This window comes from Madurella fahalii (genome assembly GCF_045866475.1).
Source record: "Madurella fahalii IFM 68171 DNA, scaffold_1, whole genome shotgun sequence".
In the NCBI taxonomy this organism is placed as follows: Eukaryota; Fungi; Ascomycota; class Sordariomycetes; order Sordariales; genus Madurella; species Madurella fahalii.
Window position 1 is genome coordinate 8731860 of NW_027263971.1, and position 26449 is coordinate 8758308.

Genomic DNA, 26449 nt, shown 5'->3' on the forward strand with positions numbered 1-26449 from the left:
ACCCAATAGTATACTGCCATCCCATCCCATCCTATCCTACTCACGCCCAGGCCAGAATTCCAATTCCAGTCCCAGTCCCAGTCCCAGTCCCAATCCCAGTCCCAGACCCTATCCCAAGTCCCAAGCAATCAGCCAACAAAGCCTCAAACTCCCACAAACCCGCTAAGATAATCCCAACCGGCAGATAAACAAACCCCCCTTTCCCCTTTAATAACCATACATATCCCCACCCCCAGCTGCCCAAGCTTGCATCGCCGGTGCCCCCACCCCGTCAGCAGACATGTAGTACCCCAGTTCATTCTCATACCCATCGTTTATGGGCAGCGCCGCCTGCGGATAATACTGCTGCTGCGGGTGCGGCGGCGGCGGCGGCGGGTGTGCGCCATAAGGAGAAGGAGGGGGATGAGAACCAGGCGCGCCTCCCGTCCCCGGCGCCGGCGTCGGCCCGACGGTTGTCTGGTGCGTGTCAAACGCTTCAATCAATAAGCCCAGTCCGTCCGTGGTCGGCGCTTGTCTGGCGGCGCCCACGCCCAGTCCCACGCCTGCGGCCTGTGTGGTTGCCTGGTGCTGGGCATGGGGGGACAGAAGATGCTGCTGCTGCTGCTGCTGCTGTTGTTGTTGTTGTGGTTGTGGTTGTGGTGGTGGTGGTGGTGGTGGTGGTGGTGGTGATTGTTGGGCAGGGGGACCCTGTGGTTGGGGGACGGGCAGCCGCATGTGGGGATCTGTGGTATACACTGCCTGTGCTGTAGTGTTCGGTGGCTGTGGAATGGTCATGATGGGCATGTTGGGGCTTTGGGATGGGATGCTGTTCTTTTCGTCTGGAGCAGATGGCGCCGTGGTCCGTGGCTGGATCGGCTTGATGGGCGGGCGATTCGACGGTAGCTGAAGGACATGGGGAATGGGCTCTCTCTGCGCTAAGGTTAACCTCAATATTGAGGATGAGATAGGGCGCTAGAACTCACACTATCAGCCATGCTGCCCTCCGCCTCGAGGGTCACGCCGTTCTGGGCACGGTAGAACTTCTCTAGGTGGTCATACCACCGAGATGCGAGAGGCCAGACGTTTTGGCTCTCGGCAAGAATGTTGAGAATGCGCTGAACCATCATTGGCGCGTTCCGGGCAATAGATGGATCGGGGCAGACTGTAGCAGCGTGTATTTTAGCCATCCGGGTTGCGCCATGGGGGAACGATTAAAGACACTTACTGTTTGCAAACTTGCATGGGTAACACGCTAAGAAGCCACAGCTGTAAACACAAAAGGCCTGGGAAAGCTCATTAGTACTTGTCGGCTCGTTCCACCGTTTCGGACAGTTGGGCCTACCGCCATCTGGGCCCCGGGACCCTCTTCGGGTGCTTTGTCGGCGTAATGTGCCTCGATCTGTTCGTAAAGCGAATTCACGTTCCTGAACAGTTCAAGCGCCATATTTTCCCAGAAAGCTGTTAGTTCGGGATCCGACTTGTCGTAGGATATCATCCTGGGAAGATGGCGTCAGCTATGCCACTCCAGAAAAGGGGGGTTACGAGGTTCCCCTACTCGTGTAGATATGCTTTCCGAATAACGATGTTGCATAGGCGTGTGGTCATAGTCACCCCAAGGTATGCCTACCAGAAGCGTTAGTGATGAGCTGAGCATGAGAATATAAGAAGATGCGCAGCATACCAAATCCTGGCCCTCCTGCTTATAACCCTTGAGGAGGAGGCTGCTCCATCGGTGATCATTCGGAAGACCTCGCTCCCAGTCCCCAAGTCGCCTCTCCATCTGCGCGAACTCGCTCGCGGGTTCCCACGGCCGCAGGCTTTTACTGTTGTTGATGGCCCGTCGGGATATGGCTCCCCAGTAGTAGTGTGCCTGGATGAGGACGGCGAATAATGATCTCCTCTCATCAGCGATCAGCGCGGGATTCTCGAGCGCCGGGACCGTGTCCTCAAGCGCTGCTCTCGACTTTGGTTCCACTGCATTGGCAAAGTCGTTTTCGTTGCTCGGAAGCAGCGCCGTGATGTCGCTGGCCGATAATAATACCGGGGACCGCAGCCCAGAGTGCAGGTTGTCCTGACTGTGCAACATCCACTGGAACATGCTGTCAGCTGCCGAGAACAACCCTTCCCAAGCTATACCTCCACACATACCAAGGTCCTTCTGGCAGATTCAGCCCGGATAATGAGCTCCCGCGTGGGATTCTGCAACACATAGGTTTCTTCCCTGTGCAGCTGCATGAGTGTTGCCATCCGCATCGCGATCGCCAGGTTGATCTCGCTTCCTGTCAGAAATATCCGGCGTCGCCAAAGCTTGTGAGGGTTCCGGAGAAACTTACCGAACTCTTGTGCTTCATGCCACTCCCCTGCTGTGCAATGCCCAGCAGATAGAAAGCCTGGCACCTCTCGAGGCTCGGTTCTTTGTACAGCTCATTCTGAGCTACAGCTGAGGCACGCTCCATGAAGGCCTCGGAGGCCTTGACACCGCTTCCATACCGTTCAGCCAAAGCCGGCGTCAACCGCGCCGAGACACTGAGGATCCCAAGCAGGAAGAATACACTGACGGACCGGTGCTGGGTTCGAAGACGTTCCGGAAATAGCTGCTTAGGGATGAATCCAAGCTGGAAATAGTGGCGCGTGAACCTATTAACGGCCTCGATAACCTCGGGCAACGGTGGAAGGAGGTCCCAATCGTCAGCGCCCTTTGCGAGACTGGGCGCCACGAGCATAGATGAGCGCAGCTGGCCAGGGCCGTCCAGAATATCACGTTGGGCTTTGGCAACGTCCCGCTTCTTGTTCTTGTCCGTCCTCACTCGAGGGTGTCGGTACTCACGGTCCTGGTCTGGCTGGCCACGTACCGGGAACACGCTTGGGGATTACAGTATCAGCATTGACGAACCCCTTTACAGCAGAGAGAGTGGGAGAGACGGGAAAGCGGCATCAGGCATGGGAATCAAGACCCGACGTCACCAGGCGGACAGCATCTCACCAGTCAGTGGGACCGAGGCCGGCATCGTGACATGCCCGACACGGCGGCTTGGCCTTTTCGTGCAGACACTTGCTTCTCATACGACGACATCTGGCAATTGTGCGTCAGGATCAACGTCTTCTTCTACGGAGGGCACGGCAGCCATGTGCAAGAGCCGGCTGGGACGGCGCAAGATGGCAGCTGTTGCGAGGGCGGAGCCGCAATCCGGCAATCTGGATTCGCACGCACCTTCGGCAGGCGATTGGGGCTCGCCGCCTGATAACAACAGGTTGCGCTGCGCCTCCGGGTTGCAACTGGGCGGCATTCAGCTCTGCGGGGAGAGGCGGCGTTGGCGGCGCCGGCGGGATCGGTGGCTTCATCTCAACGTCCATTCCGGCGCGTCGAGACGGCTCGTCGCAGAACCGTCAGTGCCGTGCAGAAGCCGGTATTGCGTAGTGCGGATGGGTCAGTTTCCAGTGTTCTTCAAGCTCCCCTTGCCGGAGCAACCGTCGGGGCAAGATCGAGTGGGGTTTTGTTGCCGGCAGGGCAATCCGCGCCCAATCTCAAGCCGTCAATTGCCAGGACGGACTCCCTAGGGCGGTGCTCAACGGCAAGGCAGGCGGGGTGATTGCCGGCCGCCTAAAAGGAGTAAAAATAAAGACAATAAAAAGGGCAAACGCCCAAGCTCTTTGGTGGTCCGTTCAGATGGGCTCAAAATCTATTGCTGCGATTCGCGCGAGCCTGGGGCGACGCACCGCGTTATTAAATGTGCCAAACCGTTTGAGCGAAAAAGCAAAGTCGTAATGTTGTCAGTTCAGGCTTCGAGGGCAAGGGCCCACCGGTTTATAAAGCCACACGTGATGCATCGTATTTATTGCTACGAAAAGACTCAAAACGGAGAAGGGGGCCACCAGCGACGGGCGAGCCGGTGCCCCCACCTGCTGCTGAGCGGGAGGCTCTCGCCCTCGTCGAAAAGGCCGGGGACGTAATAATTTGTGCATACAAGTCGTGCATCGCATTGCATTTGCGGGCGGGAAGGCGTCCCCACCATCGGTGTTGTCGGCCCTCTCATTCTCGAGTTTGCCGCGATTCCCTCAGCTTCTTGCCTTCGTGCCCGCTGTTTGCCGAGACCTGCTGCTCCGGGACAGCTCCCGATTGAGCTGCCCAAAGCAAACGTTAACTAGGGGGAGTGGAGTCACAGGGCGACATCCGACCCATGTCAGCGAACGGGCTCCATCTCCCACAACCGTGCGGAGTGCACAGTGCTCTGTCCTGTGTGTAACCTTGGTGAGTAGCCCTGTCTGCAGATGAGATGGCCCAAACGACAGACTTCGAAAACGTCGAGTCCATATTCAGCACTCGTGTCTAACCATGAAACCCTCCCAGACTGCACAATGTCCCAACTTGTAGCTAGCGTCTGGCTGATAGGCATCAGAGAGACTGCGGCAAACAAAGTGCTTTGACCGAGTGGAAACCGTCTTCTGTCTGTATCACCTTCCTTCTCGGTTTGACTGAGATGATGCGTAGCCCTGCCCCCCTCCCCCTCTCTCTTCATCCTCGATCCCTAAAGACTTGGGGTATTGGCGATTTAATGGTGCTCGGCCTGTCAGAAGTGATCAAATAGCAAAGTCGAGCACGGGCAAAACAATACACACAATATGGGTCGTATTCCTTAGATCCATCTAAGACCGGATCTAGGGTTCCTGCGAGCCGCTAGGCATCATAGACCACGATCACTTGACCGAGTCTGCCAATTCTCAACATACAAAGATCCAAAGATCAGTAACTAAGGTAAGGTAAGGTAGGTAGGTAGGTAGGTAGGTAGGTAGGGGGTAAGTAGGGTTGTAGGTAAATAGGTAGCTAGGTGACCGAGGCTAGATTTGATCCGTCTCGGGGCGGGTCGAAGACGGCGTAGCGGCGCATCCCCATAGAGGTTGGGGATAGGGAAGGGGTAATTGGGAAGCAAAAGACGGGCGGTAACCCGACGTTCACGCAGGGCGGCTCTGTTAAAACGCTCGTAACCCTCTTCTTCCCGCCATTCGAGAACTCCGCCCATGCGATCGTTCCTGCTGCCATCTGTGTCCCCGACCCCCCCTTTTCCGATCTCCCAACCCAGTTTCCAGGACCCCGTTTGCTGGACCAAGATTACGCGCACCGCCGTTCAAACCGGCTGCCACCTTTGGGGGTAATAATCCGTTGAGAATTCTACATGATGTTGCTTTTGCTCCACGCCTCTCAAAGTCTGGAAGCATGGAACAGTACATGCGATCGCTCTATCGTCATTCCATAAACTCGTGTTAAAAAAAGACCAAATGAGGAAACAATGACGGCAGCCGCAGCAAGTGCTCGAAAAGTGAAGTGTCTTTCTAGGGGTATGATGTTGTCGGGGCCATGGGGTCTATATACACATCATCTGTGCATCTCGGTGCCGTGTCGTGTGTCGTGTCGTGCCCTGTGTCGGGGAGTTGCTGCTGAGGGGGTGGGGCTGGTGAAGCAATACTTCTTCCAGGGCGGCTTGCGTGGGGTTGAAGTGCCGGGGGTGACGCGGGTGTCTTGTGAGGACTCGTGCGTCTTGGAGAGCACGGAACGGCAGCATCATGCCGGCCGAGCTCACCTCTCTCATGTTTGCATGACGGTCTGGGCGCCGCCGATTTGCCGCTTGACCTGCTCTCGTGCCCACCGAGCCGTGTCGATGGTGCGAGGCTGGAACTCACGGTTCGACCGCGTCTCCTTGATCATTGCTGTGACCCACTCTTGCCGGAAGGCATCAGTCAACTGGCCGTTGGGATACGCATCCGCGAGGTCGCTATATGGTGTTAGCCATTACCGACATGTGCATTTCGACCGGTACATTCTTACCCAATAACACCCATCGAGGCCCGCATCAATGCCTCGCTCCGGTTGGCATCATTGGCGATGCTGTTGAGCAGCTCGAAGATGGACTGCACATAAGGTTGGAGGATGGTGGCTGTAGCATTTTATGTTAGATCCGAAATGCACCGAAGCTGAGCCGGTAACAAACACTTACTCTTACCACTAGTCTTCATAGCACCAATGATACCGCCCCATGCATCCATGATGCCTTCCCTCAGAGAAATTACGTAGTCAAACATCTCGTACGAGCCGTCGGCGCCAGCGGTGATAGTGGCAGCCTGCTGCAATACCTGGGCAACAATACCGAGGTACGTTTCGAAGTGGCCACCGATGGCACCGGCAATATCACCAAAGCATTGGAGGATGGCGGGCTTGAACTGATTCGCGAGGGCAGTGCTCTAGATAGCATCCAAAGTTAGCGAGTCCAATCCAAAGAGAGAACTGTGAACGGCAGATCGAGATCAGAAGAGCATGGGCAACAAACCCTAAGATTGCCCAAGAGATAGTTCATGAAGTTGTCACAGTAGGGCTGGCTGCGCTCCCCCATCGATCGAGTGATGTCGCTGACGAGGCCAATAGCCATCGAGCAGAGGCTCGGCTCTTCCTGGTTGCCCAGAGCATTGTAGAGGAACGGCGCGAAGGCGTCCATGTATTTGACGAACTCCTCTTCCATCGCGTTCGCAAGGCTGCTGATGGTCGCGAAGGCCGACTCCGGGACGCTAGATTTGCCTCCAACCGTGCTCAGAATCTGCAGAAGGACTTGCATGATCCTGTCGCCCTGCGGAGTAATCTCCTTATCCAGCCGTTGAATAATGGCCTGCAACACCGTGCAAAGACTCGTCTGCATATCCTCCAGGATGATTCTATCCTCGACGCTGACAACTTGCTGTTGCATAGGGATCGTCTCTTCCAGGCGCTGAATGGCAACGGTGGACAGGCTGGCAATCGCGGGGAGACTGTCATTGGCAGAGTTCTGCACAAACACGTTGAGAACTTCGTATGCCGCCGTCCGCATGGCGGGCTCGGCGTCCATCCTGCCCGTCACGGCCAGGAGATTGGTGACGCTCAGGTTGAAATGCGGGGTCAGGGGGTTCTGGGCGGCGCCCGGCTCGCCGGCGAATCGCTCAGCAAGGTTCATCAACGCCCAGCAGCACGAGGCCGCCATCTTGGGGTTGTTCATCAGGCCATTAAACAGCGAACGGATCAAGGGGTCGAGGTGCTGGGTGGGGTCAATAGCCTCGGAGCAGGCCTCGGTGATCCGGCCCAGCGCATAGGCTGTCGAGTCTCGGACATGAACAGAAGGGTCTTCCATCATACTAATCAGAGGTTGCATGCCCGACTTCACGATGGGTTCCAGCACCTTCTCCTCCGGGCCGTCCATGATGGCTCCGAAAGCGGAGACTGCCGCATCCCGGTTGTGCCAATCATCGTGGCGCAGATTGGCCTCGACGAACTGAATGACCGGAGGAATGATAGCCGCACCGACCGACTGCGCGTAGAGCTGAAGACACTGGTAGGCGGCGCGCGAGATGTTATACTCGTCGTCCGCCGCATCCTCATCCTGCTTGGTCAGGAGGCCGAGAAGGACCGGAACCACCTCGTTTGTCGCCACACGGCTGAAGTTATAGAAGGGCCGCATCTGCTCGGAGCTCTCGACCTGGGCGTTGTCGTCTTCGATAGCGATTTCCTCCTCGCACACGGTGCTCCAGAACTCGACCGCAAGCTTGGCAACATCCTCGTCGCCACTCTTCATGCCCAGGATGGTGAGACCGAACAGAGCCTTCTCCATGTAGAACCTCATGTTCTCGTAATACAGAGCCATGATCCGGTTCAGGCAGCCGAAAGCCCCCTGCTGTATCCGGGAGTCGTCGGCCTGGGTGGCCTCGCAGACTACCTGCATAATGTAGTTGCGCTCGCCCTCGTTCTTGAAGTTGTTACCGACAAACTCGAGCGAATCCCCCAGGGCAGTGATGGCAGCAAGGCGGACGTCATTGTTGGTCTCTTCCTTGCGCGCGCCCTGTACCACGGCTGTCAAGATGGCGTTGGAATGCTTGACCAGGCTGTTCCTAAGTTCGGGATCTTGGCTCTCGCAGATAAAACCCATAGCCGTTAGGGAGGCCTGCTTCTGGTGCTGGGTACCCTCGCTGACATTCCGCACGAGCGCGTGCATGAGATCCGGCCACTGATCCCGGGGTAGCTCGATGGCCGCGATAGCGGCGACTACCTGGGCCGTCGCTTGGCCGGCCTGAGCATTGGTGGACGAGAGGGTCTCGAGAGCCAGCTGCTTGATGCGCGTCTTGATATCTTGGTCGGTCTGGTTGAGCCATTTCGCTTGTAGTGCGGCCTGCCTCGCGAACTCGCGTGCGCTGAAGGCGTTCTTTAGGGCAATACCGGCGGCGGCTCGAATGTGGCCTTCGGCGCTCTCATTCGCCAACGCTTGGACGAGCGTTAGGAGGTATTGCGACTGCGAGCCAAGACGTGTTAGCAAGGATGGCTAGCCAACTAGAAAACCGCTGCATAATGAGAGCAGAAGACAGCCTTACAAAGTTTGTCTCAGCGGCCTGAGTAAGTTGCTGCTCGGCGGCATGCCGCAGAGTCGCGTCTGGGGAAACAGTCAGCAAAGAGGGACCATCACGGTTGCCGGGGCGCGATTTGTGTGGGCGGCCTAGAAACGCGGGATGCGGTGTACTAACCAGGACTCAGCGAGTTGGTGAGGACAGTGTTGATGTCCGGCGCGCCTTCCATGGTTGCGATCTGGATCTCGTTGCCAGAGGTCAGGAGGATGGAAAGCGGGAGCTGTTTTGAGGTAAGAGGGAGGGTTGGCAGGGTGAAAGACGACGCCGTTCGCAGCTAAAGTTTGCGCGGAACACTAGGCGGGGGGTGTGGGATCCACAGGGTACCGGACGAGCCTGGTTGTAAAAAAAGTGCAGACCAGCAAACAGGTCTCTTCTCACCGGAAGTAGCCGATGTAACAAGCCGCCCGGGAACCGGGAAAAAAAAAAAGGAAAGGAAAATAGAGAAGAGACACCCGATGGCGCTGAGAATCAGCCCGAGTTGGAAGGTGCGGGTCTGTGTTTGCTCAAAAATTTTGTCAACAATCGCAGGTCCCCGTTTGACGAGTGTGGATGCCGCCAATGCCGCACCAAGTAGAACGCCTCGAGGAGGGAGTGCGTCGCTGGAATGGAAAAAAATGGTGCCGCAAAAGAGCGTGTCGAATGGGACGGAGGCCTTGCGGGCAGAGGACAAAGACCAGAAGCGTAGGCAGCAAGTCTCTTGTCAGCTTTCGGGAGTGAGTGGAGGGCAAGTGGAAAGGCGGTCTTTGAGACAGATGATGCGGAGTTGACGAGGCAGGTCCAGCATTGGCTGTTGGCAGGCCCTCGCCGTGGAAACCAAAGCTGATGTTCTCCAGCTGATCCTTGTGACCCGCACTGTACATCTGGATAAGGTTGCCTTTTCGTTTGCACAAGCGAGAGCAAGAGGCACAGTGCGGACGTCTTATGGCGGACTTTCTTGGGGCTAGGGGCTCGCCTAGGGATAGCGCTTCTTCAACGCTGCACAAGAAACGGGGACTTGCATATGGTGCATGCAGCCCGCTAAGCAAGCCGAGACAATGCCCCAACGAGATTCCATCACTTTCCTTTCGTCACCCAACCCCCTTTTCCGCGTGAGACGCCCTGCGCGTGAGATGTGAATTTCGACTAGATAGTGGAGTCTGGGTATGGGAGGTACATACATGATCTTCCTATCCGAAACGCTGTCACAAAGGTTATGTTCAATTGTTATTGCTTGTTCCCGCTGGTAATACTCATAATTTGCAGACCTCTTCGCTTCATCGTTTGACTCAGCGAAGGTCTTGGCGCTAGGGATATGGGTGCTTTGACACATGCAACATCTGCTGTGTTGTCCAAAATGTCCGCCTCAATCATAACACCACTCCTAGACTGTGTAATAGTGTGCGGGTGATATCTAGTTGCCTGATTGAAGAGGTCTACAAGTAAAGGGCTAGTCGTCCAGTCGTTTCATGACTATCTTGTCCCAGTCGGTTTTCGTCAGTTGACATCATGCCAAGTAAAGAGATTATATTTTGTCCCCGACAAGAGAGGAACAGTAGCATTTTATGTACAATGAAGAGCACATTCCAGCGATGCCGCTTGCGAGTCCCCGTGTCGAGCCGCCTCTGCCAATGACTCAGCCGGGCAACTCCCTTTTCCACATCGTTCTGGAGCCACCTCTGCTTCGCCCGGCGCCGCCTGCAAATGCCCCACACAATGTAAATGCATCGTCAACCCGTCGGCATGACGCCCCAGGTGTTAGCAGGCCAACAACAAGCTTTTTTGGGCCGGATGCGTTTTTTCCTATTTGCAAATGAGGGGAATGAAATGGTGAAAATTGCCGATGACTAAATCCAGAGCCTAGGGTCTAAGGCTGCGGGAAGCTACAAGCGAGAATGGTATGATTACATCTCATCCGCCTTCGCCTCGAGAACATTGATGATATCGGGCACATTGATAGTCCCGTTGGCGCCATCAGTGGTCCGCTTGGTGACTCTGGGGCTTCCTTGTCGGCTAGGGGAAAACTGTACCACGAGAATCGAAAAAATCAGCGGCAATCCTCAATGTATACAAAGCCAATGCGACAGCGCGAGAAACTTACGTTGCTAGCAGCACTCAGGAGGGCAATCAGAGAGCTCTGGACCACATCCTCGTGAATGCCGACACCCCATACCCTCTGGTCCGCACCGGCCGCGGTACACTCTATATACGTTGCGGCCTTGACGTCACGACCTCTGCCGACCGCATGCTCCTTGTAATCTTGAACATCGAGGTCAATACCGATCGTCCGGAGCGCGTTGGCCAGGCTGGAAATGGGACCGTTGCCACGGCCACGGAGCTGGTATTCGACACCGTCGATCGAAATAACCCCTTCGAAGACTCTCCTGAGGTTCCTTGTGTCCTGGGTTTTGCCTGGCTCGGGAGGAACCGGTGAGGTAGACCGGTCGGGGGAGATATTGTAGTCGACAATGTTGAAGCGGGGGTTCTTGGTGAGCGAGTACGTCTGTTGGAACAACTCGGTGATCTCGGTAGGGAGGAGCTCCCGCCCCTTCTTCTCCGCCATATCCTGAACCACCTTGGCAAAGGCCACCTGCAGGCCACGCGGCAGGTCGAGGTAGAGATGCTGCTGGATGATCCAGGCAGCACCGCCCTTTCCACTCTGCGAGTTGACGCGGATGACGGCCTGGTAGTCCCGGCCAATGTCCTTGGGGTCGAGCGGAAGGTAGGGGATCTGCCAATAGTCATCATACTCCTTGCCTTCCTTCTCGCGCAGCTGGAAGCCCTTCTTGATGGCGTCTTGGTGCGAACCGCTGAATGCGCACACGACCAAGGAACCGCCGTACGGCGCACGGGGGTGCACCTCGATCTTGTTGCACTCCTCCACGACCTTGATGACCTTGTTGAGGTCCGAGAAGTCGATGTTGGGAGAGACACCCTGAGTATAGAGATTCAGGGCGAGGGTCACGAGGTCAACATTGCCAGTCCGCTCCCCGTTGCCAAACAGGCATCCCTCCACTCGGTCGGCACCAGCCATCTGAGCTAGCTCTGCTGCAGCCACCGCACAACCCCGGTCGTTGTGAGGGTGGAGCGAAACGCAAATCTTCTCGCGCTCAGTGATGTTGCGGCAAAAGTACTCGATCTGATCGGCGTACACATTCGGTGTAGCCATCTCGACCGTGGCAGGGAGGTTGAAGATGATGGGATTCTCGGCCGTGGGCTCCCACGCCTTCTTAACTGCCTCGCAGATCCTCACGACGAACTCGGGGCTCGTGTCGGAAAAGGTTTCAGGGCTAAACTCAAACGCCCATTCCGTCCCTGACTGTGAAGGGTCGTCTTTGGTCAGCGACCGCACCAGGGCCGCACACCGGCTAGCCAGCTCAACGCTTTCATCTTCTGAAAAGCCAAAGACAATTCTCCGGAAGCATTCGCTCGTGGCAAGGTAGATGTGAACGATAGCCTTTTTGGCCCCCTTCAGCGACTCGACGGTGCGCCGGATGAGGTCCTCTCTACACGGGGAGAGAACTTGGAGCCAGACATCGTCGGGTACCGCTCCCGGGGTCTCGATCAGGCGTCTGGTGAAGTCAAAGTCAGTTTGCGACGCCGAAGGAAATGAAACTTCGATCTCCTTGTAGCCCAGGTCGCAGAGCATCCGGAAGTATGTCCACTTCTGGTCACCATTCTGAGGTGAGGAGGGTCAGCCAATAGCGCACAACGATACCATGTAGAGCGCACAACAAACGCACCATGGGGTCAACCAAACTCTGGTTACCGTCCCGGAGATCTGTCGCGAGCCATCGCGGCGCCTTGTCGATGGTCTTGTTAGGCCATTGGCGGTCCGGGAGGTTGAGAGGAGGGAACCTCTTGTATTTCTTGGAGGGATCTTTGAGCCTGCATGCGGGGTGTCGGTAAGCTTTTTGTGCCCTCGTAATACTCATATAGCTGTGCATCTGTGGGCGACTGGCTCGACTCACATGGGCATTTTGGCCGGGTGTAGAGGGATACGAAGACAGTAAAAGTCGCTGGGTGGGTGAGGCTTGCTTCGCGTTTACTCTTGTCCCTCTTTTTTTTTTTTCTATTTTTTTTTTTCGGATGACTGACGGAATGAGGGGCAAAGACTTCGAGTTGGTCGGTGCTCGTCCTCCAAGGCAAATGCCTAGGCTATTTATGCTCCCGAATATGCACACAAAGTTTCCAAGGTGTATACAATGGATGTTGATATGGACGCTGGGAAACTGACGGGTACAAATAGCAAGCGAGAGGGACCACCCTGAGTCATAGGTGAGGAGGGTTCAGGTCGATTCCCCATCCTGTTACTTAACCGCGAAACAAAAGGGCGCGAGACAGCCTCCTAAGCACTTGTCGCAATTCCGCTTTGCTGCAATTCGCCCCACACCCGTACCGAAACAATCCTTTCCTCCCGAGCTTCGCTCGCCACCAAGATTCGTTCCCCGGTAAGTTTCCCGGTTTGAGGCTACTGTGAGCAGCTTTCAGAAACGCAGAGGTGCGTTAACCATGGTGGGGTTACTAAGCCCCTCCTTCTATCCCACAGGCCAATATGCAGCCGCCTTGCCTGCCATTGGCGCCTCGCCGCAAACTTTTTCTTTTTTTCAACCCTCTTTTGGTCCTTCTGCCGATTGGAACCTGCAGCGCCGTCGAGTTGGTTGTTGCTGTTAACTTTTCCCCAGTTTCCACGGCAAGACACATGATGCGGATCAGAGCCCGCCAAGGGAAATGGAGAGAGAACGGCAGGGATCGGTCAACCCCGCTGGCCGGGTAGCACACCGTTTACCCCCACCTTTCAGTGGATTTGGGAGTTCCGGGACCAAGCTGCCATGTAACAACGTGGCGCTCGATACCGAACATTGGATCACGCAAGTGGAAGCGGCCGGCATCAGCTTCGCGCACGGGGATGGGCAGGGCCAAGGAAAAGCCGCCATCCATCACCCGCGTTTCGTTCTATTGATACTTGTTTCAACCCCCGCTCCAAGTCGTACTGCGCATGCAACGCACAAATAGTTCCTATGAGCCCACTTCAAATCTCAACTCATGACGGCATCCGGCAGACAGCATCCGAAAACCAACGCAAAGATGTGAGTTGAACCCATGAGGCCCGGTTGGCATATAAAAGGTACCGAACCTCCTAGATCCGTGGTAGCGTCCTCCGGAACATGACATCACCGACACACCACATCGAACCCAAATAAACACAAGTCAGGGGCACTCCGTAGACCTGTAGGTAAAACCGGTGATCAAATCTGGCTTCCGGCCTTGGGCCTACCGGAGCATAACTATTGGCACTAGCCCGCTGCCTTCGCGATCTACCCGAGATCAGATCTTTCCCATCGTCCGCCGGGACGGGAAGTCGGCTGTCAAGGTGCAGGGCCAGCGGAGAGAATCGACGGACGGTGCAGGAAACGGACGGCGGGGCTGCATATTCAGCCGCGCGGGGAGGGGGTCGGGGCCGGGTTTTCGGCCTCACCTTTGAATGGTTTGGTGACGGTGGTGGCTGTTTCGCTATTTACCATTGCCTTGTTTTCCCTCGCCGTCTACATTGCATGTCGGACAGGATTAGTATATGATCTCTGGCTAGGAATGGAAAGAGTCGGCTGTTCCGAGTTGGCAGGGGTGAAATTCAAGTTGCGGCGTTATTCGGGGACAACGCAGTGAGCGAAACAGGATAAACAATGTAACGTCCAAATGTAACTTCTCTCTTATACATTGCACCGTGAACAATGTATTCATAATTTCTCCCGCTGTCTGGGCCTTCCCTTGCAGTATCTTGAAGCCGGCCCCCTTTCTATGGATTTACTGTGAGTAGAATAATTAAATCCCAGCTAAGGGATATATAAGAAACATCTCCCTTTCCTCTCTACACTTTAAACCGCTAATGTGCTTGTCAAGGTACACTGAAGAACAAAATATATCATTATAATGGACAGATAAGTATGAATATATTCGTCGATTCGCTTCATTATCGAAGTTTCTGTCGACACGAAAAGAAGTGGCAATTGCCTTCGGGCCAACCTCATCCGGTTCGGCTCGTCTCTATAAAGTCTCCAACGTCTTTCTCTCTCAAACAAGGGTATCAAAAATCACCACGTAAAACTCTCCTCCACAAAGTCCACCACCGTCCTCTCATCCTGCACCTTCCTTACCGCGTCCCGTACATCATCCGCCAGACTGCCCGGCCCGCAGACCGACACGCACATGGCGCCCTTCTGCTCGTAGACCTCCTTGGCCAGCAGCATCGGGATGTTCGGCCGGCCGGGGAACATCTGCACCGTGGTCGAGTTGGAGACCACCTGGCTCGCCGCCTTGGGCCGCGTGACGAACAGCCGGATCTGCAGCACCTCCTTCCGGTGGGGCATGTGCAGGATCTGGTCCATCCACGGACGCACCCACTCGAGCACCTCGTAGTCGCGCACGATCCACACGAGCGTGATGCGCCGCGTCGCCACCGTGCCGTCCTTGTACCCCTGGAGGAGATGGCGCAGGTAGCTGATCTGGTGCGTGATGCCCGTGGCGCCTGCGAAGAGGACGACGTGCCCGTAACTGTCCATGCTGTGGTGGCCCGCGTAAGGGCCCTCGAAGGCGGCGCGCATCGAGATGGCGCGGCCCCCCTTGGTTTGTAAAGCCCGGTTGTACAGCTTGCGGGTGAAGCCGGTTTGGGCGCCGATGATAAAGGAGACGGTGGTGGCGACGGGTCGGTGGAAGCCTTTGGTATCCTTTTCACTGACCGGGAGATGCTCTTTGTGGGAGTGCTCAAACCACGCGATCGAAAACGGGTGGTTCTCCCAACAGTTGACGCCAGCGAACCGGAGGTAGGCGTGCTGGCCGGGCTTGACGTGGAGGTAACGCGGGAGGTGCATCGTCACGCGGCAGGCCTCGCCCGGCATGGGTTCCACGATGGCCTCAGTCAAGCCGCGGGCCGACCAATTGGCGTACGCCAGACGCAGCATGCGTGCTGCTCGTTCTGCGAGCCACAGGACCATGATGGCCAGGATCCAGGGAGTTTGCGGAAGACCGCCTTCCACCGTTGCCGATATGCAGTGAACCCACGTGCAGATGAAGGCGATCAACGCCAGGATGATGTGCGTGTTGAGAAACGTCTCGTAGAACGCGTGGCGCACCGGTGAGAACGCCAGCACTAGCATGATGCCCATAGCAACCACGCCAACTGTACCAGAGGTGATGAATCGGTCGTGAAGGATCTTATGCCTCACGCCCTCCCACCCATCGTCCGCCACTTGGACGATCGCCCAGGCGATGAAGTGGATAACGACCTCAATGACCGCAACCCGACCCATCCAACGGTGTAATAGGTTGTATGTGTCGAAGCTCACGTTGAGCAGGGCGATCAGGGGGTTGTTCCGGCCGGCGAATATGATGAGTGGCACCATGTTTACGACCGAGAGGGTTCCTGAACGGCCGCGGATCTCGGCACATAGCGCGAACCTGTTCTCGTTTCTCCAGTTGAGGACGAACATGTACGCCAAGTTGCTCGCCAAATAGCCGATAAGTAGGAGGGCATGGAACCTCGAGGGTAGAGTTCCCATGTTGACGGCGCCGGAGAGACGGATCTCGCGGTTGTGGCGCTTCTTCCAGAGGGGCGCATAGACGAGGCATTGCTTTAACCTGGGCATTCGGTGCCACTGCTTCACTTTCCAATACCCTTGTTTATCCCCAGGTAGTGACATGGCGGTGAGGAGTCGTAGTTGAGCCAGTGACAGTTGGACTATCCTGAATACCACCATCAAGAGCCCGACGATGCCCAAGCTCCACCACAGCATGTCAGTAAACAGCATGTTGTTTGGCTGGTTGACGCCATTGAGGCCTGTGTTGTAGGGCGAAATGGTCGAGGTCGAAGTCGGCGCAGTCTGCGTCCCTGTTGCTGTTGTTACCGCATCATGAAGTCGTAATATGGCGGTTGGAATAGTGAGCGGAAGGTCAGGGCGCCTAGGCCGGTGGTAGTTGTCCATCGTGGACGAGGCGGGTTGAGGGAGATGAGGATGACTGTGGGCCTAACCAGCACCGCTGAGGTCGGTTTGCAAGCTAAATGCGCAATGAATGACCGAGTGAATGTGCAGGGCCTCTTCCAGTCGTAAGAACCAGTCTTTTTTTTCTAGGGTTTGGTGTAATCGTGGGTCGCGCTTGGGAAGTTTGGTTATTGACTAAGCCCGCTGAACATTCCCATTGTGAGCTGGACAATGGGCAGAGAAAAATGCAATCGCGAAATATTTTCTTTGTGCCCTCCGCCAAAGAACAGATCCCGCCTAGTCCAGGGAACAAGGTCGATACCAGAGAGGTCTGTCGGATTCTAGATCGCAGCTTGCTAGAAGGTTTGCCTCATGTGCTGCTTGTCCAAACGAAGTCTGAACGAAGGAGGTCCCAAGCCGACGGATATCGTAAAAACTTCCGAGTCAAAAAAAGGGTGACAACAGTACGCCGTGACGAATGAGAGGGAAAAAAAAAAAATCAACGCCTTTCGCAGAAAGACTCGCGAGCTGGCCAAGTCTCGTGCCACTGGCCAAAATGATGGTAATCGGTCGGCAATCGTCTGCTGAAACCGAGGTACACAATAACGTCAACGGCTCTCGTAGGTAGTGTTCTCTCGATGACGGAATGGACGACCGAACGAGGGATGACAGCTCCCAACCGGCGGGAACAACAACGAGGGTTGGATTCGGGGTTCGAGTTGGAATGAGTGTGGCGGGAGTTTGGCGTCCAGTGTAAAATCTCAAAAAAGGCACGGAGCAAAATGAAGGTAGAAGAGGCAGACCCAAGGCTTAGAATTTCGGTTTTGTTTTCTCTCCACCCTCTCTTCACTCCCCTGTCGCCGCAAGAACACTGCGGCACAGTATGAGCTGAGCCAAATCGATCACTGTAGAGAGATGAACAAACAGACCGGTCCAGACGGTCCCGACTCGAATAACAGGAAAGACGCCTGGAAGGGAAGGGATAGGCAGTTGGGTGCACTGGCCAAACAGCGACATTTAAAGAGAAAGAAGAAACGAGATCATCGTGGGCACTTCGGCTCCCTCCGGAGCATGCCATCTCGCATTTGCCCCTGATCTTGCGAATGCACTTGGTATGACAGAACAAACATCCCTTGCGGCGCGGCGTGCCTGCGGTCAGCGATCGTCATCCAACCGGAATCGTGGGATGGGCTTCCAGCTCGCCAAGAGAGTTCTGCGAGCCCTGCACGGATGACCTTGGCCCTCTCAATTGCCTATCAAGAGAGGCCAGCGGAGCCTGATGGCATGGTCATGGCGCGGATTTTTTCAGTTTCGCAGGAGAAGGGAGAAAAGCCACGTTCAGGGACTAGAATGTGGTGTCTCCTGAGCGGGCAAAATCATAGGGTGTGGGACGTTGGGTACTTTGGACGACGGATTCAGAAGCCCCTGCAGTTGGCGGGGGCGCCGTTGCTGATTGGTTCAGTGTTTTAGGGCGTTTCTTGGCCCCTGCTTAGCGGTGGCTCCCGCTCGCAAGGGGAAAAGCCCAACGCAGGGCCAAGGCCAGGTGCAACAGCCAAGGACCAGCCCGGCGAGCCCGGAGGCGATCTTGACCTTGGGTTCCTGCGACAACATCCACAAGAAATCGGCTGAGGACCCTCAACCCCGCCCCGCGGTGAATGACACGTATTTGCCTGTTTATCTTGACATTGGCTCTCTCAACATCAATTGCCGGGCCCGTACCATACCATTGACCCTAGTAACTTACAGGTTGGGCGGAGCCTACGGTGATTAAACTAGTGGCTAAGCGAGAACATGCATTCAGTCCAAGCAAAAGGCGAGCGGCCTAATGTCCATGATCACACACTTCCGCGCAGTTAGGAAGGTGTTGGAAAATACCTTCATACGGAGGTGGACATGTGCAGATAAGGCTATCTTGACCGATCCGCTCGGTCGGTCGGGAACATACCTGCTCTTATGTGGTGAATTGTCGGCCACCGCTGGGCGAGATGATGGGACTCTTCGCAGGATCGGCGCTGCATGCACTAGCTTACTGCATGTTGTGACTAGCATCTCAACCAGCCTTAACGAACCGGCAAACCAGTGTTGTTCTTGAAGCTGGCAAAGCTAGTTGCACCTAAATGGTTGGCGGACCAGCGGCCGGGTACCGGATAACTCGAGGCTGCTAGAAATGATTAGAACAAAAATATAACCTGAGTTGGTTGTTTAACCCAATCTCGAGCATCCAGTGTTACTGACGGAATGAGATGACATCTCTTCCATTTCGGACGACTGATAGGGTCCAAGCGTTAGGCGATCATTGTGCTGGCAATTGACAGTGCAAACACAGTGTCAGTGTCATAATGAATACTGTGATCTCGTCATTGGTCGGAAATTTCCCTTGGAGCCGAGAGAGAGCTGCCAAGCGTTCAAGGAAGCATCATTCGCAACCGATGATCCGGAGTGCTCCAACGGGCACCGTGACAGCGAGCTCGAGGGAATTGCGCTTCTGCCCTTTACAAGCACCAATTTAGCTACCGCTTTCTTTTCTCGCTTATATCGACCATGGGTTCGAGCTCGTCCAAGCCCTCGAGCCCTGCTCCTCACGTGTGGAATGGGTAGGTTCAGCCCACCCGGAAGCTCTCAGAAGCAGCCGCAAAAACTGACTCTTCCCCCAGGCCCGCTCAGATGGGGGTATCACAGAACCTAGTCGAGGTCCTCGAGACCAGCAATGAGGTGGGACTCACATCCCTTGCGCTGCCGCCTCGGATTCAAACCGCTCCTAACAGCCTGTGTCTCAACAGACCGACGTATCCCGCCTGCAATCCCTCGAGCTTGCAATCCAAGAGCGCGTCGGCGCCGAACTGAAGCGCCTCCGTGAGCAAGAAGCCGACGCCCTGCGCGAGGCGCAACAAAAACTCTCAGCCGAGCCGCCCGCCGACCAGCAGCAACTCCCCAGCCAGCAAGCCGTGTCTAAGGCGGTCGAAGAGCTACGCATCAAACTCGAGGAACGCAGGAGAGTGCGGGATTTGCCCGAGAGCGTCGACAAGGCGCGCAACGAGGTGGTGCGGTGCCTGCGCGAGAACGACCGGCGGCCGCTGGATTGCTGGCGCGAAGTTGAGGCGTTCAAGGAGGAGGTCAGGAGGTTGGAAAAGGGATGGGTTGATAAGGTCATTAGCTAAATTTACGGAGGTCTAAAATCAGGGGATGGACGGCCATGGTTTGATGCCACTGGCTTGTTGTGCTATTACTTGGGTACCAGGGGGTTTGGACGGCCCGCGGAAGATGGAGTGGCTCTTGGGTGTTTATAGACAAGGGAAAGCCGGCAGGTGTTGGCGATCATGATAAGCAGCTGCAAAACGAGCACGTAGTGTGCTAGAGGACATCTGGTTGTTGTAGTATGAGGTCTACACTAGACGCATCCACGGAGCGTCTCTTTACTTTCTTGAGCTCATCTCTCCGCCGCAGGCCTTCTTGCCGCTTGCGTTCCCTCCTTGCCTCCGTATCTTCCCAGTTCTCCATTCCCTTGGAAGCCACAAACGCGGCCTCCAAAGCAGCGCTGAACCTGGCTATCCTCTTTTGGTTCTCAACAAAACGCTCATTGGCTATCTGCACGAGTGTCTTGAGATACTCTGAAGCCACAATAGACCGCCGAATCCCATCAGTCTCAACTCCAATAAGCGACTCGAACGACAGGCCCATGGAGCGCACGGCAACCATGGGCATTGCCTCCTCATCCGACTGCCGCTTGAGCAGGCTGACGGCGCCAGTCTCCCGGAAGCCTGCCTCCATCCCGGCCTGAATGACCATCTGAGCATGCTCCAGCGAGGCCGTCAGGACGTGCAGGATCTAAAAAAATGTCAATCAGCCCTGCCCCCCATTCCTTGCAGCGAAGAACGGGAACATACCATCGGCTCGAACTTGAAATGGATCAACCTCGACGACGGCCCAACGCCCTGCTCACTCCCCTCCCCAACCGACGCTAACACCCCCGCCTCAAAACCCAGAATCGCCCCATACCCTCCATCCCCTTCCACCGGCACAGTCACCGGATCATGCGAAATGAACAACCACTCCCCACCGCCCTTCCCACCAACCGCCGAGCCCGCCGCCACCACGCCCTGCCGACTCCCATCCCGATCCCCACCGCCCTCCCCATCTGCATCGACATCCCCTTCGGCCTCCCCCTCTCCCATCCCGTTGCTCCCCCGCCTTCTCCCCTCCAGATACACACTCACCCGCCCTGCGCAGCTGCTGGTCGTGACCAGCCCCTCGCGCGCGTTGATCCGGCCAATCAGCTCCCGGATCCCTTCATCGACAGACCCCTTGGGCGACGCGTCGATGTACTCTGCGTCGGGCACCGACAGCTGGGAGAGGATCCTTTGCTTGCGGAGGGAGAAGGTGGGTCCTGGCTGAGGGAGGGGTTTCATTTTGGTTGTCTGACTGTTTGATCGTTACTTGAGTTTTTGGCTTGTTTTCTTTCTTTTTTTTTTCCTCGATTTTGGGTTTTTGTCTTCGAGGGGGAAAGGCGCGTCGGTGGGAAAGAGTTGGGTTGGTTGTTGGAGGGCGGACAAAGAAAGGTGGGTGGTGGTGATGATATGGGGAAGTGCTATTTGGGATGGTCACGTGCCCGAGGCCGTAAAACTCCTCCTTTTTTTGGCCCCTGAGGGGCATAAAGATGTTGGGAGGTAGAAAGAAAAGGGATACTACGATCTTGCTTCTTTATGGCACCATAACGGGAAGTTAGTCAATTTCTTAGTGGCAATAGTTGTGGCTACCTCAAGCATATAAGGGGAGGGCGGTCTATTACAATCACAAGTTGCGGCATGGTCCCAGGCGCGACTCCCTGGTCTTGGGGATAGGGATAACAATGTCATTCGTAGGAAGGATACATTTTTATATATTGTTGATACAATGTATATCTTTACCCGTAGTTAGACTGAACAATTATTGAGAGCTGATCGGTTTCTCCATTATTCTTCGCCTTCCAGGTCTCAAACAGGACCTTCAATAAATTGGTCTAAAAAAAAGAGAATAACGAGACGAGGAATAAAAGAACAACTATTTGAATCACTCTAGGAAACTCTTTCCTGCCATTACTTGCTTAGACCATGGTCTGGGTATATATGTGATGCAAGATTCCTAGGGAGGGCTTTGCAAACAGAAAAGTGACCAGCGCTAGTAGGTATGGTGGAGGAAAAGCAGAGGAAAATGGACGGTGAATAAGGGAAGATAGAAAATTCGGCGAGAAGAGGAAGAGACGGTGGGTTATTCTAGTCCGTCATAGATTGGCCGCCAGCACTGCAACACCTCCGGCAAGGACCAATGCCGCGGTCGGCACAGCAGCAGAGGCGCCTCCGTTGAGGGGGACAGCCGCCGGGACAAATGTCGCCGTCGGCATGATACCTGCTGTAAACGGGGAGTCAACCACCGACGAGACTCCAGTAAAAGCTGGAGCCTGCGTCGCAGCGGCCGGGTCTGGCGTTACCGTGGTATTGGAAGGGTTGAGGACGCTGGATCGATCAGCAAACAACCTCACATCATCAGGGTCTACGTCTAGCAGGCGAGACTCACTTGTCCAGGACATGAACTACGCCGTTGGTAACCAGCACATCGGCAATAAGCACTCTTGCAGAATTGACAAACAGCTGCGTACCATCCCTGCGAACAGTGATGTTCTGGCCCTGCAAAGTCGAGAGCGTCATCTGGTCGGCGCTCAGTAGGTCGGTACTAAACCGGACTTGCTGCGCCAGAACGTGATAGCCGAGTATGTTGGCGAGGTCCTGGGGTGCTATTGTCCCGAGGGCAGACCCAATAGCCTCGAACGCATCGTTGGAGGGTGCGAAGATTGTTACGTCAGTAAGCGAGTTGACCGGGTCAACCAGCCCGGCGTTGGTCAATGCCCCGGCGAGGGACGTAAGCCCGGTGTTGATGGCCGTTTGCGCAGGTGTTGCTGGGACGGTGAGAACTGTATCGATAATGTGTACGACGTTGCCGCCGTCGAACTCGACATCCTAGGAAGACAGTTTAGCTAATGTTTTCTCTGGCCAGCGAATCCGACAGCCCGACGTACCGCAGTAACAACCGCCGCCGTCTGCTTATATCCTGAAAACACCCTAGCCGTATCGTTCACCATAGCAAGCATAACTCTCTGACCACCAGTAACATTGGCAAACGGCGTTGTGAGCACAGTCGCAGGAAATTTGGGCGTCGCCGAGAAGTCGCTCGATAACAACCTGCCAGCTAAGACATGGTATTGCAGTACGCCTGTTAGTGCCCTTCGATTGTTCATGAGCTCCGCCGACCTCGGATTTCTCGCCAGTAGGTTGGCAAAGGCTGTGTCTGACGGCGCCAGAATGGTGATGTTTTGGGCTGTTGATAGCATCTGCACAACATCTGGTACAAGAGTGAGGAGGGCTATCCGTGCCATTAGCACATCTCTCGTCTCCGTTTCATAAGGGTGTTCCTACTTGTCAGAGTACTCAATGTCGCGTTATTGTTTGCAAGTACAGTGGTCAAGTCTTGCGCAGAGACATAGGCCGCTAGGCTTACCGGCAGCAGGTGGAAGAGACGCATCTTGGCCGAGATAGACTGGTGTAACTTATGTCGTCCGAATTGCGAGTAGACCGAGCAGGAAGAACTGAGGAGGAACTATCATATTGATATAGGAGTGGTCTGGAAACCCGCGACCAGGGCGATCCGCTTTCCGCCGCAACGCTTAAGCCGGAATACTCGGACTCTAGGGCCTTTCTTTTTGCCTGGTCTGCCTCACGATGGGCTTGCTGAGGACGGCGGGTATAGGCAGGGACAGCGCAGCGACGCCCAATGGAAAGCCGGCGGCAATAGCCGTGGGCCGCTGCAGTTATTGCGGACAGGCTAAGGCATACGCTTCATCGCACCAACTCAAGCGGATGGCAGGACGGCGCCTCAGGACATCCGATGTGAATGTCCCTAGAAACCGGAAAGAAGAACTTTGGTTCTCCGCAGTCAAAGAATCGTGACGGGGATTGGCAAAGGAAAGCGGACAAGGTGACACGACTGGATGGGGCATGTTTAGCCTGAGCAACATGATGCGCAGAGTGTCGGAACCCTGAAGATCATGACTGAGCGCTGTCATAGAATGTTGCGAGGTGATTAGCAACCAAATGGCAATTACAGTTCACATCTTTTTAGAAGACGTCGGTTAGCAGACGGACGAATGGACAACTGGGCCAGCATGTTTCCATAACGACATCCGAAGTGGGAATGGAACGCCATTCTCGGTCCCGCGTCTTGAGGAGTCCACGTTGGACGGAGACGGGCCATGTTCATTTCCCGCCTCTATATCGTTCATAAAACCGAGGGCGGACACGAAGAATGGGGTTGTAGTTCCTCTGAAGATCCACTAGTCTGGGCGGTACGCTTTGGAGAGGTGATGTTTGTAAGCAGTCAAGAGACCGAGATCTCAACAGGGGAATCGAGAAACTCGAGGTGATCGGGCTGATTGGCTGATACTGTAAAAGAGAAGGATCCGATTGGCTTGTTGAGAATCCCGCTCGAATCCGGGGTTTGCCGATCGATAAGCTCAGAACCTTGCAGTTCTCCAGCAGCTGAAAGGGCAATTCGGTCTCGGTATCTGCAAATCTTTACCAGCAGTAGGCAATACCTAGACCGCCGACATGTTGGGATATTGTGTGATTCGCCACATCATATCTCGCAGCCTCTGCCACAATAGCATCCTCGCCAATCATGACACGAACCGACAATGGTTCCGTCTCCTGACCCCATGATGCCCCCGCATTTCGACCTCACACGTCAAGACTGCCTCACGAACCCGATGGCTAGAGTTTCAATATATCTTCAATTGTCTACTTACTGGCCCCGGTGGCACCAATGTGCCAACCGACTGCCTAATGCAATCTGAATGCAACGCTCCCGTTCCCACGGTCATCGACGACCATAACGCCAACACCGTGCGCCTCTAAACGCCATGAATGCCTGTGGAACGTGTATGCACATGTCCCTGATCGTCATCTTTAAAATCAATGCTAACCAACCCCATCACGCTCCATCTTTTCAGTCGGTTCTCATGCCGCCGGAACTTGCTGTCCTTGGCGTCGTGCTGTCTGCTCGAGCCACTTGGCATAGCGACTCTGCTTGTTGTGGATGCCGCACTCGGTCTTGTCCTGGCCCTTCCATCGCCCGGCGCGCTCATCCTCGCCGTCACCGACGGGGACCGTCGAGTGCCAGTCGCCAACCGACTTGTATCCTCGGTCAAGGAGCGCGTTGTAGGGCACCTTGTGCTCGTCGACATAGCTCTTCACCTGCGAGAATGTCCAGTTGACGAGGGGGTTGATCTTGATGATGCCGCGCTCCTCGTCGAGCTCGATGACGTCGATCTCGCCTCGCTGCCCGCCCTGGGACCGGCGCCGGCCGGTGAGCACGGCCGCAACCTTCAGTTCGGAATAGGCCCGCTGCAGCGGCTCCACCTTGGCGATCCAGTCGTACAGCTCCGACGACACCTCGTACAATTTCTCGCCATATAGGTTCTCGAATTCCTCGACTGTCTCGACATCCGCCGGCTTGAAGACGTGGACGCGGACGTTATAGCGAGCCTTGACACGCTCGATAAGTTCGTATGTCTCCTGGAAGTGGTAGAGGGTGTCGAGGAAGATGAGATCAATCGGCTGCGGGTTCGCCGACTCTGCGTCTATCTTGGATAGCATATCGGTGGTGACGAGTCCCGTCAAGCCGAATGCCGTCGACTGGTAGAGGTTCGGGAAGAAAATCTTGCAGAAGCGGAGGATGTCCATGGGATGCATCGACTCGAGCTGCTTGTTGAGGTGCTTGAGGTGTGCCTGAGTGAGCGAGATGGACGGGAGGTTGGTGGTAGACGAGTTCCCTGAGACGAAGCCGGAATCGACCGAGCCATGGTCGCCAGGAGACGACAATTGGGAAGAGGTATCGGACCGAGAATCGTCAGCCATGCTGAAGGCGGATCGCTGTGCAGCAAAAGTCCCGAAGACGACAAGACAGCTAAGGCTTGGTGGATATGCGGAGAATTGGATGTCAAGCGGGGATAAGAGAGAGGGGAGAGAGATAGGAGTTGAGGGAGAGCGAGAAAGATAGAGAGTTGTTAGGGACTGGAAGTCGCAATAATAGCGGGGAATGTCGTGTGGTGGTGGCAGCAGAGGAAGGGGCTTGGGTGGTATTAAGGGGAGCACGGAGGTTTGCTAAATACCCGCAATTCCGAAGAATATGTTCAGAGGAACGGATCTATTCTGGGAGGGGAGACTGGTGCAGGTAAATACTCGACGGATCCAAATAATTACTAATGTCTGTTTCTAGGATTCTTGGTCATCTCGAACACATCCAGGCAATAGAGGCGGCCCGGCATTGGCTCCTTCCCATCCCAGCTCGGGCCAGCATGACGGCGGGCGGTGGAGGTCATTCCAAAGAGCGCAGTTTTGACGAAGCTTTTCTTAGAGTGGTGGTGTTTTCGACGAGGCTGATCACGACATCTGGAGGCTCTCTGATTGGTCACGCCTGGCCGTTTTCTGTGGGGGTTTCGGTCCGCTGCTGTCTTCATGCCCACACCTGTGGCAAGGGGCCGGGTGAGAGACGGTTACGCTTCGGAACCATTGTTCTACACTACCCAGCTGCGTGGTCGGACTTTGAAAGCTGCCGACTGTTGATTGCCAGTTGGCTACCTCATGGTCTGGCGCAACTGCAGGCACCTGAAGACTTGAGGCTCATCAAGGGGTAGAAGCGATGTTAGTCAGCCGGGAGCTTCCGTTGTTCCCCTTTGCCATGATGTCACCTGCTTCGTCGCCAATGATATTCCCAGAAAGGCGGATTGCGCCATTCCGCTCGACAAGGAGACAATAAGTCACGAATGTCGCAAGCCCGCGGACCTGGGTTTTAGCAACATTTGACGCTAGCTTAGCGGCCCGGTGGTTGGTCTGAGCGGATAAACGTAAAATACGTGTGGGTGTTATCATTGACGCGGATGCCACATGAAGGGTTGTTTCACAGCAGCGCCCTGTCGGCCTCGACGCCGCGGTGTCGGGTCATCGAGGATCGACGATAAATGGTTCTTGCATCCAGATGAGCTGTCAGAAAGCGGAATGGGCCACGGGAGCAACGGGCAG

General features: G+C 55.5%; 8 protein-coding genes across 8 annotated transcripts; 1 reads left to right on the plus strand and 7 right to left on the minus strand.

The window, feature by feature from the left end:
* Positions 1 to 207: 207 nt before the first annotated feature.
* On the minus strand, positions 208 to 3333 carry MFIFM68171_02381 (uncharacterized protein; the record flags this gene model as incomplete). Its single annotated transcript, XM_071057803.1, has 10 exons — positions 208 to 909; positions 963 to 1141; positions 1205 to 1262; positions 1322 to 1475; positions 1535 to 1602; positions 1661 to 2068; positions 2128 to 2258; positions 2318 to 2841; positions 2963 to 3052; positions 3191 to 3333. 10 exons carry the CDS (start codon positions 3331 to 3333, stop codon positions 208 to 210), a joined length of 2457 nt encoding a protein of 818 aa, XP_070913904.1.
* Positions 3334 to 5560: 2227 nt separating this feature from the next.
* On the minus strand, positions 5561 to 8560 carry kap95 (karyopherin Kap95; the record flags this gene model as incomplete). Its single annotated transcript, XM_071057804.1, has 6 exons — positions 5561 to 5747; positions 5801 to 5909; positions 5970 to 6213; positions 6300 to 8279; positions 8359 to 8417; positions 8509 to 8560. The coding sequence occupies 6 exons, from the start codon at positions 8558 to 8560 to the stop codon at positions 5561 to 5563; spliced, it is 2631 nt and encodes an 876-aa protein (XP_070913905.1).
* A 1711-nt stretch (positions 8561 to 10271) lies between these two features.
* On the minus strand, positions 10272 to 12346 carry LEU4 (2-isopropylmalate synthase (Alpha-isopropylmalate synthase) (Alpha-IPM synthetase); the record flags this gene model as incomplete). The annotated part of the gene is made up of 4 exons (XM_071057805.1): positions 10272 to 10391; positions 10469 to 12046; positions 12111 to 12255; positions 12339 to 12346. The coding sequence occupies 4 exons, from the start codon at positions 12344 to 12346 to the stop codon at positions 10272 to 10274; spliced, it is 1851 nt and encodes a 616-aa protein (XP_070913906.1).
* Positions 12347 to 14459: 2113 nt separating this feature from the next.
* On the minus strand, positions 14460 to 16346 carry MFIFM68171_02384 (uncharacterized protein; the record flags this gene model as incomplete). Its single annotated transcript, XM_071057806.1, has 1 exon — positions 14460 to 16346. The coding sequence occupies one exon, from the start codon at positions 16344 to 16346 to the stop codon at positions 14460 to 14462; it is 1887 nt and encodes a 628-aa protein (XP_070913907.1).
* A 2538-nt stretch (positions 16347 to 18884) lies between these two features.
* MFIFM68171_02385 (uncharacterized protein) lies at positions 18885 to 19501 on the plus strand (the record flags this gene model as incomplete). Its single annotated transcript, XM_071057807.1, has 3 exons — positions 18885 to 18937; positions 18998 to 19055; positions 19124 to 19501. The coding sequence occupies 3 exons, from the start codon at positions 18885 to 18887 to the stop codon at positions 19499 to 19501; spliced, it is 489 nt and encodes a 162-aa protein (XP_070913908.1).
* A 193-nt stretch (positions 19502 to 19694) lies between these two features.
* Positions 19695 to 20749, minus strand: MFIFM68171_02386 (uncharacterized protein; the record flags this gene model as incomplete). The annotated part of the gene is made up of 2 exons (XM_071057808.1): positions 19695 to 20168; positions 20228 to 20749. 2 exons carry the CDS (start codon positions 20747 to 20749, stop codon positions 19695 to 19697), a joined length of 996 nt encoding a protein of 331 aa, XP_070913909.1.
* An 851-nt stretch (positions 20750 to 21600) lies between these two features.
* Positions 21601 to 22895, minus strand: MFIFM68171_02387 (uncharacterized protein; the record flags this gene model as incomplete). Its single annotated transcript, XM_071057809.1, has 4 exons — positions 21601 to 21832; positions 21894 to 22333; positions 22393 to 22736; positions 22790 to 22895. 4 exons carry the CDS (start codon positions 22893 to 22895, stop codon positions 21601 to 21603), a joined length of 1122 nt encoding a protein of 373 aa, XP_070913910.1.
* A 1490-nt stretch (positions 22896 to 24385) lies between these two features.
* On the minus strand, positions 24386 to 25285 carry MET16 (3'-phosphoadenylsulfate reductase; the record flags this gene model as incomplete). Its single annotated transcript, XM_071057810.1, has 1 exon — positions 24386 to 25285. One exon carries the CDS (start codon positions 25283 to 25285, stop codon positions 24386 to 24388), a length of 900 nt encoding a protein of 299 aa, XP_070913911.1.
* Positions 25286 to 26449: the final 1164 nt, after the last annotated feature.